Source organism: Rhinolophus ferrumequinum, chromosome 8 (genome assembly GCF_004115265.2).
Source record: "Rhinolophus ferrumequinum isolate MPI-CBG mRhiFer1 chromosome 8, mRhiFer1_v1.p, whole genome shotgun sequence".
Taxonomy (NCBI): Eukaryota; Metazoa; Chordata; class Mammalia; order Chiroptera; family Rhinolophidae; genus Rhinolophus; species Rhinolophus ferrumequinum.
In genome coordinates, this window is record NC_046291.1 from 39034112 (window position 1) to 39049073 (window position 14962).

Genomic DNA, 14962 nt, shown 5'->3' on the forward strand with positions numbered 1-14962 from the left:
ATTTATTGCCTACAAATGGGGAGGGCTGGGTTTTAAGGCCTAGAGCAAAAATTGTCTAAAAATAACGTTTCTTTCAACCTTATATCTTCAAAGGCCTGACTTTATAGAAGGCATTATGCTTCTATAATTGTGCTAGTGGGGAGGGAGAGAGGTGTCTTTACACACGTGGGGTAAGGAATGGGGAACAAAGGGAGAAGGGCAGAGAGTCTGAAACTTAAGGACAGAATAGGAATGGGAGCTTTGAGAGGAGGATGACTAAGTGGTGCACATAGGAAAACTGGACACTTGGCAACAGAAATCCCAGTTTTCTGTGAAACCTCTTGTGCCTTTGGAACCTCTTCTGGGAACCATGTTACTTGGACATGGACCACATCATTTATTTTATGTTACACCTGCGGGACTGAATAGCCTGCTTTGCTTGAGATACCCTGGACATGCATATGACTCAATTTTTGAGATTCAATTGCTATCAGCCTGTAGACATAAATATTTGAAAGCTAGTATAATAATGGCATTTCTTGCATACATGAGTTTTTGGAGTAAAATTAAACCTACTGCAATTGTTTTTCAGAGTAATAGAGTTACTATGACATTTAATTAAGAATGTTGTTTAGAGAAAAATATAGTTAATAACTTCTTTTATACATTTTTCTAGCTAGTTTCCATTTGCTTGAATTTTCCTCCCATTTCAAGTAAATATACCACATAAAAATATAATTCTGGGGGCCGGCCCAGTGGCTCAGGCGGTTGGAGCTCCATGCTCCTAACTCCAAAGGCTGCCGGTTCGATTCCCACATGGGCCAGTGGGCTCTCAACCACAAGGTTGCCAGTTCAACTCCTCGAGTCCCGCAAGGGATGGTGGGCTCCGCCCCCTGCAACTAAGATTGAACACAGCACCTTGAGCTGAGCTGCCTCCCAGATGGCTCAGTTGGTTGGAGTGTGTCCTCTCAACCACAAGGTTGCCGGTTCACTCCCACACAGGATGGTGGGCTGCGCCCCCTGCAACTAGCAACGGCAACTGGAGCTGAGCTGCGCCCTCCACAACTAAGACTGAAAGGACAACAACTTGACTTGGAAAAAAATCCTGGAAGTACACACTGTTCCCCAATAAAGTCCTGTTCCCCTTCCCCAATAAAATTAAAATACATATATATATATATATATATACACACACATATATATATATACACACATATATATACATATATATACATATATATACATATATATACATATATATATATATGTATATATATATATATATATATATATATTTCTATGGAAGCCAGTGGAGTTTCCTTTGCTGCCTTCAATGATCCACTTCAATTAAAAAGCAAATACCCTATTTATTTTTTGGTAGTAGTTACTCCATGTGGCTGTTATGCCGATAGTTTTTTGTTGCATTAAGAGTGATATATTAAGTCAATTTATCATCTGGGGAGTTAGGTCTAGAGTGGATATAGTTACACAATTAACATTAAGTGTGTCAAGAACTCTCTTGGGCCATTTTGCCTTGTTATATTGCATATTCGTGTAGAGAACTCTTAGATGTGAGCAAAATGTGCACAACTTATCAAAAGGAAACCAGAGAGGTATATCAATAAAATCTGCCACTATTTAAGTCAATGTATAAATTGTGTTAGTAGCTTACAGTTGAAGTCTCATTTTATATTCTGGAAAAATTAAGTACGTGTTTGGAAAAGTAATTAGGAAATCAAAAAGGCCATGTTCAGAGTTACTCTGCTCCTATTTGGGGTGTAGAGTAGACTTACATTGTTCCATGGAGACTCCTTCTTCACATCGTGTGACAGAGTATCAGGCTTATTACTATACATTATTATTGCTCAGATTATTAAAAAAAATGAAAATAGTATTATGTGGATACAATTAGCTTCTTACCTGTCAAGACAATAGTAGTAGACTGAACTGAATACAGACTATCAACTAAAATGGTAACGCCTCTTGCAGACAAAGTAATATGGTCCACATCTATAATGACTTTAGCTAATACAATAATCTAAAAACAAAAAAGAAGCACAGAGTCATTGAACATTTTCTACTCAGCTTCTCTTATTAAGCTTTTTGTATTATTATTTGGTACTTCTCAGGAAGGAAAGAGGGGTACTTAAGTATGGTTCAATAGAAGACAAGCAAGTGGCAGGGGTAGGAATTAGAGTAGTTGTCCCTCTCTGATCATTTCAGTGACCATCATAGGCCACATTATTCTTTCTACAATGTTTACAACTTTTGTATCCTTGGATGTCAGCGTTCATAGAAAATACTTCTAAAGATCATAGAATAGAAAAAGAAGAGAGAATAAGACTAAGAATCCAGATACATGTAGTTGTCACAGAGTGAAGAATCGGTGTGATCAGCTAAAAATCTGCAGTTAGAAAACTTGTCTTGGACACTACCGTGTTTCTCTACCTATTTCCTTGTAATATGAGGGTGATGGAAATACTACTACCTGCCTATCAACCTAACAGGGTTATTATAAGCAACAGATGATGTATAAAGGCAATAATTCCATTTTAAGTTAGAATTCGATATAAATGAAGATATCCTCATAAGTAATGGAGTTTTTATGATATGGAAGGGGCTGTTATGAAAATACTGTATATTTTACAAATCAATAAACATTTTGCCAGATCTAAAATTTGTTCTCATTTTCAAGTTTTCACTAAAGAGGCAAATTTATTGAAGTCTTAACCTCCAATTTTATACCTGAAATGCTGCCATTGCCTTCTCAGTTTCAATGGTTGATTCAAGAAAAGGTTCAAAAATTGAAATGGTTATTATTCCATTTTCCAAAACTAAGTATTGTTGATAGGGATCATTGAAGACAAAAAGGGTTAATGCATAGCCTGCTCTTAAACAGATATCCTAGAAATGGGAGAAACATGCATTATCTTTAACTTACTTCATTTATCAGGTTATCAAGGTAATAGGTTTTGAATTCTTGCCCATTAAGATATATTGCATTCTTATTTCTGGGAGTAAAATATAACGTTACTGTATTGGGGAAAACAGGTAATAGAGTTACCACAAAATGTTATTGAACAGATAAAATACAGAATTAGGTTGTAATATCAGGGAAAAGAAGAGAAGAAAAAAAAACAATTTTAATTTTTAAAGATAATGTTACATTATTGATTATGCAAATGATACCTAAATGGTAACAGGAAACTCCATAATTTCATTAGCCCTCAACTTTTTTGTTTCAACATATTTTTATTTTTGTTTCAACATTTCAAAGTAGAGCTGATAAATCAAAACTTCCCTTTTGCAACAGGCTATATGTTGCATTTTATGCATTGTGGGATGATTATCATCTTTTAAAATAAGTTCATTTGTACAATTCTAATGTACGATATTCTGGGGAATAAAAGAAACGTGACTTACTTTTAAAAGTCACATTTTAACATTCTGGGACTGGGCAAACAGAGCAAAAGCCAGTTTTCCTTTAGAATCAGTCTGCTTGCCAAAGATGAACAACTATGGTAGATGTTCCAGAAAGACCCAAAAGATAGAAGCTTATCACTAAATCTTACTTTTAATATTTGAACAGTATAGTACAGAGAGATAGAGGGAGAATCACTAATCTTAGTGAATTTTTTCCCTGCCACTATGAATCATGATACAAAAATGCTACATGTACATACTGAAATATTTATAGATAAAATTATATGATGCCTGACAAATAATCTTTGACAGAGGAGCCAGAAACATACAATGGAAAAAGAAAGCATCCTCAATAAATGGTGCTGAGAGAATTGGAAAGCCACATGCGAAAGAATGAAACTAGACTGCTATTTGTCACCATGTACCAAAATTAACCCTAAATGGATCAAAGACCTAAAGACAAGACCTGAAACAATAAATTGCATAGAAGAAACCATAGGTACTAAACTTATGGACCTTGAGTTCAAAGAGGATTTTATGAATTTGACCTCAAAGGCAAGGGAAGTAAAAGCAAAAATAAACTAAAATGCTTCTGCACAGCAAAAGAAACCATCAACAAAACAAAGAGGCAACCAACTGAATGGGAGAAGATACTTGCAAACAACAACTGCGGTAAGGGGCCAATATCCAAAATATATAAAGAACTCATATAACTCAGCAAGAAAAGAACAAACAATCCAATTAAAAAATGGGCAGAGGATCTGAACAGACACTTCTACCAAGAAAACATACAAATGGCACAGATATATAAAAAATTGCTCAACTTCATTATCTATTAGGGAAATACAAATCCAAAGCATAGTGAGATTCCACCACACTCCTGTAAAAATGGCAATTATCAACAATTAATAACAAGTGTTGAAGCTGTGGAGAAAAAGGAACATTCATACCCTGCTGGTGGGAATGTAAATTGGTACAGCCACTATGGAAAACAGTATGGAGGTTCCTCAAAAACTTAAGAACAGAGTTACCATATGACTCAGCAATACTTCTGGGTACCTACCTGAAAAATCTGAAAACGTTATAAAGATGTATGTACCCCTATGTTTAATGCAGCATTATTCATGGTGGCCATCAAATGGAAACAACCAAAGTGTCTTTGATGGATGGTTGGATAAAGATGTGGTATGTATGCAATGGAATGTTACTCAGCTATAAGAAAAGATGAAATACTGCCATTTGAAACAACACGGATGGAGCTTGAGAATATCATGCTAAACGAAGTAAGTCAGACAGAAAAAGTCAAGAGCCGTACGATTTCACTCATCATGTGGAATATAAAACTGAAAGCAACAAATGAACAAACGAAAACTCATAGGCACAGAAAACAGTATGGTGGTTACCAAAGGGAAAGAAGTGTGGGGAGAGATAGAAAATGGTAAAGAGGGTCAAATATATGGTGACAGAAGGAGATTTGACTTTGGGTAGTGAAAACACAATGCAATATACAGATGAGTTGTCAAAATTATACACTTGAAACCTGTCTAATTTTATTAACCAATGTCACCCCAATAAACTTAATAAAATTTTTAAAAATTATATGGTACCTGAGATTTGATTCAAAAATAACAGGGATAGAGAGTAGGCATATGGATGAAATAAGATTGACCATGAGTTGTTTAACATTTTCCGTAATAAAGATTATATACACAGAAAGTAGTCACCTGGCTGTAGGCAAGAAGAAAGGTATAAGGTACAGTCAAAGGAATAGGGTCCAGAGAGTGAAGCAGTCTGGGAGTAAAAGGACAATGACTGACAGTGGATGGGTGAAGAAAAGGGAGAAAAAGGGTACCTCTGAGGAACAGGGTGATGAGAGTAAAAGTAAAAGGAACAAGAGTAGAGGGAAGAAAGGTGGCTTAGTGAGTCAGACATGAATTCAGTCTCCACCCTTTTATTCCCCATGTTATTAAAGCAGAGCTCCATTTTGTGTGTACCGCAGTAGAGTACAATTCTGTATTTTAAAAAACTAATGCACACTTTATTCCTCCCCCGTATAACCCTCCTTTCTCCCTCCAAAATCTCCCAGAACTGAGAGAGATGTACGATAGTTGGTAACGTTCTTCCCTAATTGCCAAATGCACTGTAGACAACAAACAAAAGGTCCTGAGTTTCTCTAGGGTTAGTGCTACTCAAAACTGGCCCGTGTTCCAGTGATAGTCCACAAAATGGTTGACAACAGGATTACAGAAACTGAGAAAAAGCCTTTAAAAGAAACAGCTCTTCCTTACAATTAACAAATGTAATGGAAGAAAGGACTTTTGTAAAAAATCACCAGTAGGCAAATGCCACAGTAATCATTGTTGCATCAACGGATGCTAACATTGGCGAGTATTTGCATAGCCTCAAAGTGTCTCACCTTATTAATTACAAAGGGAAGAACAGTAACTTCACAGTGGGGAAATATGGCAGATACCAGTTTAACCAAGCACCCAAAGCTAACATCGCCAGTTATAAGACATGTCAATATTATGCATTCTGAAAGGATGCACGGGGAAGGTGAATGAAGAAGACCACATCACTTCTATGGTATTCTTGCCAAAATGCATCACCTCATTAATCATGAGAAAACATCAGATAACTCAAACTGAAGGATGTTCTACAAAATAACTGGCCCGGAGTCATCAAAAATGTCAAAATCATGAAAGACATGAAATCCTGAAACACCAAGGATGCAGTTTCACAGCTTTAAGGAGACTAAAGAGACATGACAACTAGATGCAATGTGGAATCCTGGATAGGATTCTGAAACAGAAAAAGGACACTGGTTGAGAAAATTGGAAAAATTTAAATAAGGTCTGCAGATTAGTTATTATATCAATGTTGACATCCAGGAAAGCTTCATGAAGGATATACCAGAAAACTCTATAATTTTTGCACATTTTTGAAAAGTCTATAATTGTTTTGAAATTTAGATTGTTTTTTTTAATTAACAGATTACTGGGGAAAAGCTATTCCTTCATCACAAATGGTTTGAGAAGCACCATTCTAGAATATTGGGTAAGAAGTGGATAATTGAGAGTTCAAAGGTCATAAAATTAGGTTAAAGATTTGATGCATACAGGACAGAAGAGATTTGCTTTTTGGCTGGTCACCAAGCTTTAAAATTGCTACATTTTGCATAAAATTGCTAGATGAAATGTGACAACTATGAAAAATATGGAACGATATTATTCCATCACTACAAACTAATGACCTACCAATGAGATTTTACATTTCTTATAATACATTTAAATATTGCCATGAAAAAGACTTGATGATAATTTGAGGATGTGGTCTAAAAACATTTTCCTCCAAATGAGCTCTAGCATTTTGTAAAAGTATTACCTTATCTTGTGAATGAAGAAGATAAAGGACATCAGCATACTTAAATCCTTCATTTTCTTGTAATTCATTTTGTAACAGATTATTCCTTAGGACAATGCATGCCAGCGAAAATGCCACTTCAACCTAAATATGTGTTTTTCAGAAATGTATTTTTCATTCATGGTTTATCAAATGACATTTTTCATTATACAAACATTTATATGGTATATGCTAATTCAAAGATACCATAAATTCTATTGATTCCAATTCACGCACTAGTAATTAGAGAGTGACATTTACAACTTCTGGAAAAATGTCCCTTATAAACTGAACAGCTGGGAAAATATCCTTTGTGTGCTGGCATGACCACAAAATTCCATTTGAGGGCATAGTTGTACCCCTTCTGTATCTAAAAAAAAAAATTTTTAATTTTCTGGCATGGATTAAAAAGCTGTTTTGAATTGCTTGTTAGCTGCTGACCTTTTAGTTGTAAGGCTTTAAATGGAATGTCTATCAATTTATGCAAAGCACTGGGGAGTAGTACTGAGGTATAGTTCTCTAGTTCTGGAGTCATTTATTGCACATTCCAAAGCCCTTTAGGAGGATGTAAATGAACCTGTTTATTATTAGGATTCAATAGGTAAGTGTTTAAAGTACTACACTCGTACATGTCTATGAAAAATGTTATGAATTTGAAAAGCATGAATATTATTGCAAAAATATTTTGTTTGCTATAGAATCTTATTTGAGGAAAAGTATTACAATGTAATTATGTTCTGTTTTAACAAGTTTAGGAACTCATTGAAAATACAGAGGGTGCCAAAAAAATGTATACACATTTTAAGAAAAGAAAACTGTATTAAAATTGTAATAATCTGTACCGATAACATAAGATGAATGGCAGTCACGTTTGACTTCTGCAATTACAAGAGGTGCTCAAAGTGGTTACCATCAGCGTCCAGACACTTCTGATTACAGCTAACTACTGCTTGAGCAACGTTGACCAAAGTGTCCACTTGTATACTTTTTTTTGGCATCCCTAGTATATATTGAAATATAGATGGATACAACTGAAGTAAGCTGTTTTGCCCTAAGGATGCATCTTTTAAAACAAAAATGTATTTTTATGTGGTATTTTCCAGTCTTAAGAAATTTATTTGTACTTTGAAAGTCAGTATACTTTTTAGTCTAATTCAAGCCAAAAAATTGCTACTATGTGCTCCTTCCTTTTTATCCCTAATCAACTCCTGTCATGAAGTAATCCTTTTCATAACCAGAAAAGTCACATAATTTACAATATCTTTTCTGATAACAAACACACTCTTTAAATGAAATAATGCTATGTTTACTAGTACTTACATATTTTCCTCCTATGTTATTTCTATTTTCTTATTTCCAATAGAGCCCTTACCAAATTTTGAAGAGGAAATGTATTGTTTATCATTTCCTGCTTCACCAATTACAGAGGTCCTGAATTTCCAAAGCCTTAGTAAAAGGATTTGAGTGTCATTTTATTAAAGGCATTTTATTAGGAGTAAGTGAAAGAGTGAATGACTCTTCAAGAACTCAGTAATTCTTCGTAATGTCCACCCTTGAGAAAACTACTAGCTGCCAGCCAAACCTGGCTGCTTGGTAGAAGGTGGGGCTGTTTTGATGGTGTAGCACTGATAGGATTCATTTATATTTGAGAAATTTTGCTACATAAATCATACATCCTCATTATCCCCCAGCAAGTTTTAGCAACCAACAGAAGAAGTAGGGAAGAAATTCTGTGAATAATCAACTATCTGAGGAATAAACTTCTTTGATGAGTAAAGATATGCCTTTTGAATTATAGTTGAAGAAATATTTTAATATTTACTACTATCTTTGTAGCAACTTTTTTAAAAAAAACTTCTAGGATTTTGTTTAAAAGGTTAAATACTTTTATTATTGTTGAGAACTTGTATAAAAAACAAATTATCCTTACAAAGTCATATTTCTGTTATGTTTTACTATATCAGAAAAAACAACCACCCTTAAAACCTTATATATACCTTAATGGTAGGAGAAGGGTGATTTCTCAGTAGTTGAATAAGTATTGGAAGGGCATTTTCCTCTACAACAAATTGTTGACTAATCGGATTGCTTGTATGGGCAACACCTGTAAGAATCCACATGTCAAAGAGATACTTTTTTTTCCATCTTGAAAATGGTAAAGTCAGACATAGTTTGACATGTTTGATAAAGTGTCCTAGTGTAATATGATTAGTAAATTACACTGACACTAATTTACCTGAATTAAGTTTCTAAAAGGCGAAGTGAATAAACATGGAAACTTTACTGTTAAAAGTATAGTTTTCTAATAGTCACAAAACAAAGAAATTAGAAATGCTAGACTAGCACTTTCATTACACCACTTTTACTCATTAGGGTCTTGGAGAAATAAAAAAAAATTATAATTGCCTTTTATAGATTAAATATTGTTGAGGGCTTTAACAGTGGGGATAGAGAAGAAGTATCTTGATATTTTAAAAATTAAGAATAAATTTACAAACCAATACACATGGATCCCACTGCTCTGATGACACTCAGAAGTGTGCCTTCAGCTAGTTTACTAATCCTTAGTAAGCGAATCAATGGTGCAATTCCATTCCCTTCACATATTTGATTCTGATGCATCCTGCTGTCCTTACTTAGAGCTATGACTGCTTCACCTCCTGGTAAAGAAAAGCAAGACACATGTCTGGTCTCCAGTGTTTCTGTTCTACATTGTGCAGATTTACACTGAAAATAACTTACCAACATACTGCATTTTAGCTGATGGTGACAAAAGCATATTTATTATAAAGTTGTATCCAATCTGTTCCGCCATATACTTTTGTTGTTTCAGTGTTTGTCCTGCCAAGGCCCAAAGTGCTGCAGCTCCTTGTTCCTTAACATCTATTTCAAATGCCTATTTTTAAAAATTTGATTCATTCAATGAGCATTTGTTTAAAACTGGAGGAATGTCTGTCTTAGAAAATGTTTATTCCAGAATTGGTATTAGTTTTCTTTTCACTGAACTAAATTCAATATTGAATACTTTGTCTAAGAAAAATGACAAGTAATCATAAAATTCCTACCTTGAGGAGTTTTAGAAGGTATTTACTTAATGATTTTTCCAGAAATGCTCTCTGTATAGAACGGTTGTAACTTGCCAGTGATTCCACAGCCACTGCCCCTTTCACTTGGACATTAAGTTGTTTCCCTTTAAAAAGATCCACCAGAGGAGGAATGACTCCTTCCATGGCCATGGCATTCTGAACATCCTTATTGTCCCGGGCCACCTCAGCTATTGTCACCGAAGATACAGCCTTCAACACATCTGCAAATGAATTAAAGAAGCAGTTAATTAAATCTTTTAAAAACTCAGAATATGAAAATACAGCGTATCATTAATTCCCATATTATAAAATCAAATTTATAGTTTATAGAAAATAAAGAAAAATAAAACTGTCTAGATTCTCACCACCCAAACACAATCAAACATTTCACTTAATCTCACCCACTCTTTTTTATAAATATAGATAAATTTAGATAGTGTTATAGACATAGTTAATATAGTACTATAAACACAATGTCTTGCATTTTAATTTACCAGTATAACACTTTCCTATTTTTTATGAACATCAGTATCTCCTAAATATTACGTTAATGGGTGTATTACAGTTCCTTAGTCATATATATATATATATATATATACACACACACACATACACACACGTATACATACATATACACATATATATGCATATATATATACATATATACACACAGATATATATATATATATCAGTTGTTTTCAACTTTTCACTGTTTTAAACAATGCTTAGGAGAAATGTTGGCACACAAGGTATTTCCTTCCTGTCTGTATTTTTCGCCCCTAGTATAGAGTCCCAGGAATTACTGGAGTAACTTAATCCATCTCAATAAAATTCTTTTCAAAAATGACAATAGTATCTTACCCTTTCATAATCAGAGTATGAGAGTATCAATGTTATTATTATATCTTTCAAAGTATAGATATTATCATTAAGTAGAAATACATAAATAAATTTTGCTAATTTGATAGGCAAAAAATGGCATCTCATTTTATTTTTTGTTTTTGGTTACTGGTGAGTCTGAACATTTTCATACATGTTCATTAACCAGTTGCATTTATTTTCTTTAAAACTTAAAGAAAGTTGAGAGAGTAAGTCAGAAACCTCCCCCAAGATTTAGCAATAATTGATGTTTTGCCCACAGTAATCTTTACTATGATGTTTGGAAAATATTAAATTTTCCAAATTTACAACTCCCTTCACATTTATCAGTTGAGCTATAAAGAAGAGCTCTCCTTACTTCTTTATTTATGTCATTGTTTATCCAATTATTAAGATGAGCTCTTGGATTTCTATTTTTTTTTCAATGAGTTATATCCATTAATTTCTTTATTTGTGTTGATACTCAAATTGTCCAATATTTGGCAATTGTCCAAGATTGTTCAACTTGAAGGGCTAGAGGGAGCTCCTTCTAGTTGGCGTCTGTATCCTTTAACTATACCTCCATCATTTTGTATTTTTTTTTAGCATTTTCTTACTTTCTGTCACAATATGATGTTTTAGACTTACCACATACTTGTTCTGCCCCAGCCCTGGAATCAAACATTTCTTCAAGAAGCTCTTGTTTCTTTTAATGAGGAATATTATTTAGAAACCAAGACTTTGGTACTAAGTGTGTACATTGCTTCTGGAGTATCATTGCTTCTAGATTCTCTTAGCAGACAAGATTAGGAAAACACATAATATTTCCAATTTTTCCAATTTCAGTCCAAACTCACAGGATTTTTTATTACCTTCCCACATTTTCTCTCTCTGTGTGTGTGTGTGTGTGTGTGTGTGTATTTTACAGTGAGAGCCCAATAATATTAAGACATTTATTCATTTGTTCAGTCCTACAATACTTATAACAGATTCAGAGCTGTTTCACCCATATCTCTATGAAATACAAATCCACTAGAAGAATTCAAGATATGTTTACAGTTTGGTTGTTTTCTTTCTCTCCTAGACAGGCTATATAGTAAAAGCACTGTATTCAAAAGTTACTTGCATTCTTTTTCCTTTTTCTTTTTTAATCTAGTTATGTAATTCATTTGAAATACAACTGGATTCATTTGTTTCTGTTTGTATTCTAGTTACCCCCTTGTAGCCTTGTAGATATACATTTTTTTATTATGTAAGACATTGATATGTTTCCAAAAGTTAAAACTGTACAAAAAGCTGTTTTTGGATTCAAGAGGCCAGACTCTGTAAATACAGCATTTGTTATTTCATAGATTATCTATTCAGGTTAATTATCTCTCTATTGAGGCCTTATTGTTTACATTTGCTGGGTGAAAAAAAGCAGCAGACTTTTTTTAGGTTTCAGATAAGGCGAGGGCTCCAAAAAGAAGTGATTTCAATATTTTATTTCTATAGCTTTTTTTCATGCATTCATTTATTGTTTATTTATTCAAAATGCCTCTATAATTTGTGCTTTGTTCAAGCATCAGGTTGGGAGGATGAAAAAGGATAGGGAAAACCTAGTTCCTGTCTTTAAATTTTAATCAAGGAGATAAAACACAAAGAAAGAAAAAAATAAAGAACAATTATAGAAAAGTAAAGACTCTATGGTTAAAATATGCATAAAAGCTCTCTCTCTCTAATGCTGTTCTTAAATGGTGAAGCACAGCAGTTAGTGATGGAGGGAAAGTTCTAGCAGACGACCTTAGGGAACTGTAACAAAGGAAAAGGACTTGCAAATAATTTCACTACATGGTAGCGGTTCTTAGTAAATGGTAATTGCTTAAATTTGAGGTTCTGAAGTAAAAGAAAGCCCTCTGCAATAATCCTATTATCCATAGCATTGTCTTACATTATGACCAATATGTTTATTCTGTATTTATTCTTAGAGTACTAGAACAGAAAGATGATAAACTGAACAGGAAGAAAAACAGACAAGCTTTTCCCCAATTTTTTATCCCCACAAATTTGAAGATTAAACTGTTATGTGTATGCTCACTCATTGTAATGAGAGAATTCTTACAGAACCTAAGAGACCGTTTGCAGTGGCTGCAGAAACTCTCTCCTAGGTTCTGGTGTTCTTGGTGCTGATATGCACTTCTGAGTCTGATACTTAGCCTAATGACTGGATGACCTTGAATTTTGATATCAAACATTAACAGCAAATCTGAAGACTTATTGTAACTTGAAAAATAGCTTCCAATGATCAAAATATGTGTTATTCACACAAAGACACATTTACTTGAGTCCCTGGGCCTACTAACTGTATTATCTAATGGAATATTTTTTAAAAATTATAGCTTTGAGAGTCAAATCCCATTATAAACCCAGCAGTTTAAATTTAAGTGTGCAGGATACTTAGGTTATATACATGTGTCTAGATTCATTCTAAGATAAATCCAGGACATCTGTTCATAGAAGACATTTCCAAACCTGTGTTTGCTTCACGTAACATATCTGGTCACTTTAAAATAATACATAAATAGAAGCTCACCTGAATCAGAACTCAGAAATGTGATAAGATATGGGATGCCTTTATGGTCTTTCACTGCTCTTTGATTTTTTTCATTTCCTATACATATTACTCGTATACAGTGCATTACATTTACTAGCACATTTTCTATGTCTAATTTTAAGAGATTTATCAGAGATGGGATTCCATCCTAAACATAAACAAAAAAAGTTAATTACAATTGAATTTATTTGAGATGTATGCAATTTTTATTTAGAAACACAAGCCTATAATCCTGCCGTAAATACTTGCTTACTTATGAGAGAACAATTGCCCATAAACAAATGTGTCTACTGCTATGGTATTAGATGACAGTTAATACAACTTTGAGAATATCGTATGCTTCAACATGAAGGTAAATATTCTATATATTTTAAAATAGTCTCCTCTATACCAAAATAAATTGAGGCTGCAAGTTCACTGTAACATTTAATAATTATCTAAAAGGTAAAGCAACTGAGTAAGATCAATTGAATACAGTGCCCATTTGGAAATATTTGCCATTGTAGACATTGCACTTGTAATTAGTAGTTATATTAATGCAACATAAAATATGTTTAAATATGAATATAATTTCCTAATTTTTAATGGAGTAAAGATGGCATTTCTCTCTATTAACAGAAATAATGCAAGAATATTAAGGAAGATAAGAAACAGAAATATAATCGCATTTTCAATAAAGCTAAGTGACATCTATAATGTTGAATCATAATAAATGTGTATGATTTGTCAACAGGGATGAGAGAGATCTTCCATGGCCACTGGCCACAGGAAATGCTGGCAGAGCAGTTTTCTAAAATGGGTGTCTCTACCTTGAGGAGCATAGAAAGAAACACACAATTTCCTGTCTGGAACAATAGGAATGGGTATGCAGGATGGCAGCAGGCCTATTTCTAGATCAATTTGGCATAAAGTTTCAAAAAGCAAGGAAAGCAAGGATGAACAAAGAATCATATCAACAAGGTATGTTTGGAAGAAGTAATCTATTGATGAGGTAAAAAGAAAGAGATAGACTTCACATTGTGGAAAAAATAGAATCTATGTTGTGAGATACTCTCCACCAGTCTCTGTTGGCTAGGGAAAAGTAAAACTGAAAGATTCATGAACACATCCCTATGGCGTAAGTCATATTCTTGCTAGCTTAGAACATGGGTCTGTGCCCTTTCCGACATATACTTCTTGCAAATAGTCGAGCCAGAAAGAACGTAACTCAAAGATGAGTAATGATCAAAAGCTGGAACAGGATCTATCCAAATAAAAAAAAAAAATATGAAAAATTTATGACAGGTAAAGAATGCTCATCAGAACAATATTGCCACGAAGTAGATAAAGTAACCAAAAACGGTATATTATTATCAATGAAAAAATAAAATAAAATGAGGCAATCACTTCTATAAAACAAGAGTGTAAATGAGAGACCCCAGAGCTCAAAGAAGATTTTTTTGAGACAGGGGAAGATGAAACAAGAGCCAGTAAACCTTAGGAAAGATATGGAAAGATATAAGAGCCAAATTGCAATCCACACAAAAATAATTCTAAAAAGTATAGCAAGGGACAAGGAGGAGAGGATTGAGAGAAAAAGAAAAATGAAAAAGTAAAATGAAACAATGAGTGGAAAAGGACT

General features: G+C 33.7%; 1 protein-coding gene across 1 annotated transcript in view; it reads right to left on the minus strand.

Annotated features, from left to right (window-relative positions):
• The window catches only part of ANKAR (ankyrin and armadillo repeat containing), a 50658-nt gene that overhangs the window by 7346 nt on the left and 28350 nt on the right, over positions 1-14962 (minus strand). The window contains exons 11-18 of the mRNA XM_033112336.1: positions 13321-13489; positions 9870-10111; positions 9547-9700; positions 9303-9464; positions 8802-8908; positions 6787-6909; positions 2725-2883; positions 1900-2017 (exon numbers count right to left, since the gene is read on the minus strand). Of these exons, the coding sequence (XP_032968227.1) occupies positions 1900-2017; positions 2725-2883; positions 6787-6909; positions 8802-8908; positions 9303-9464; positions 9547-9700; positions 9870-10111; positions 13321-13489 (1234 nt within the window). The remainder of the gene's footprint in view (positions 1-1899; positions 2018-2724; positions 2884-6786; positions 6910-8801; positions 8909-9302; positions 9465-9546; positions 9701-9869; positions 10112-13320; positions 13490-14962) is intronic.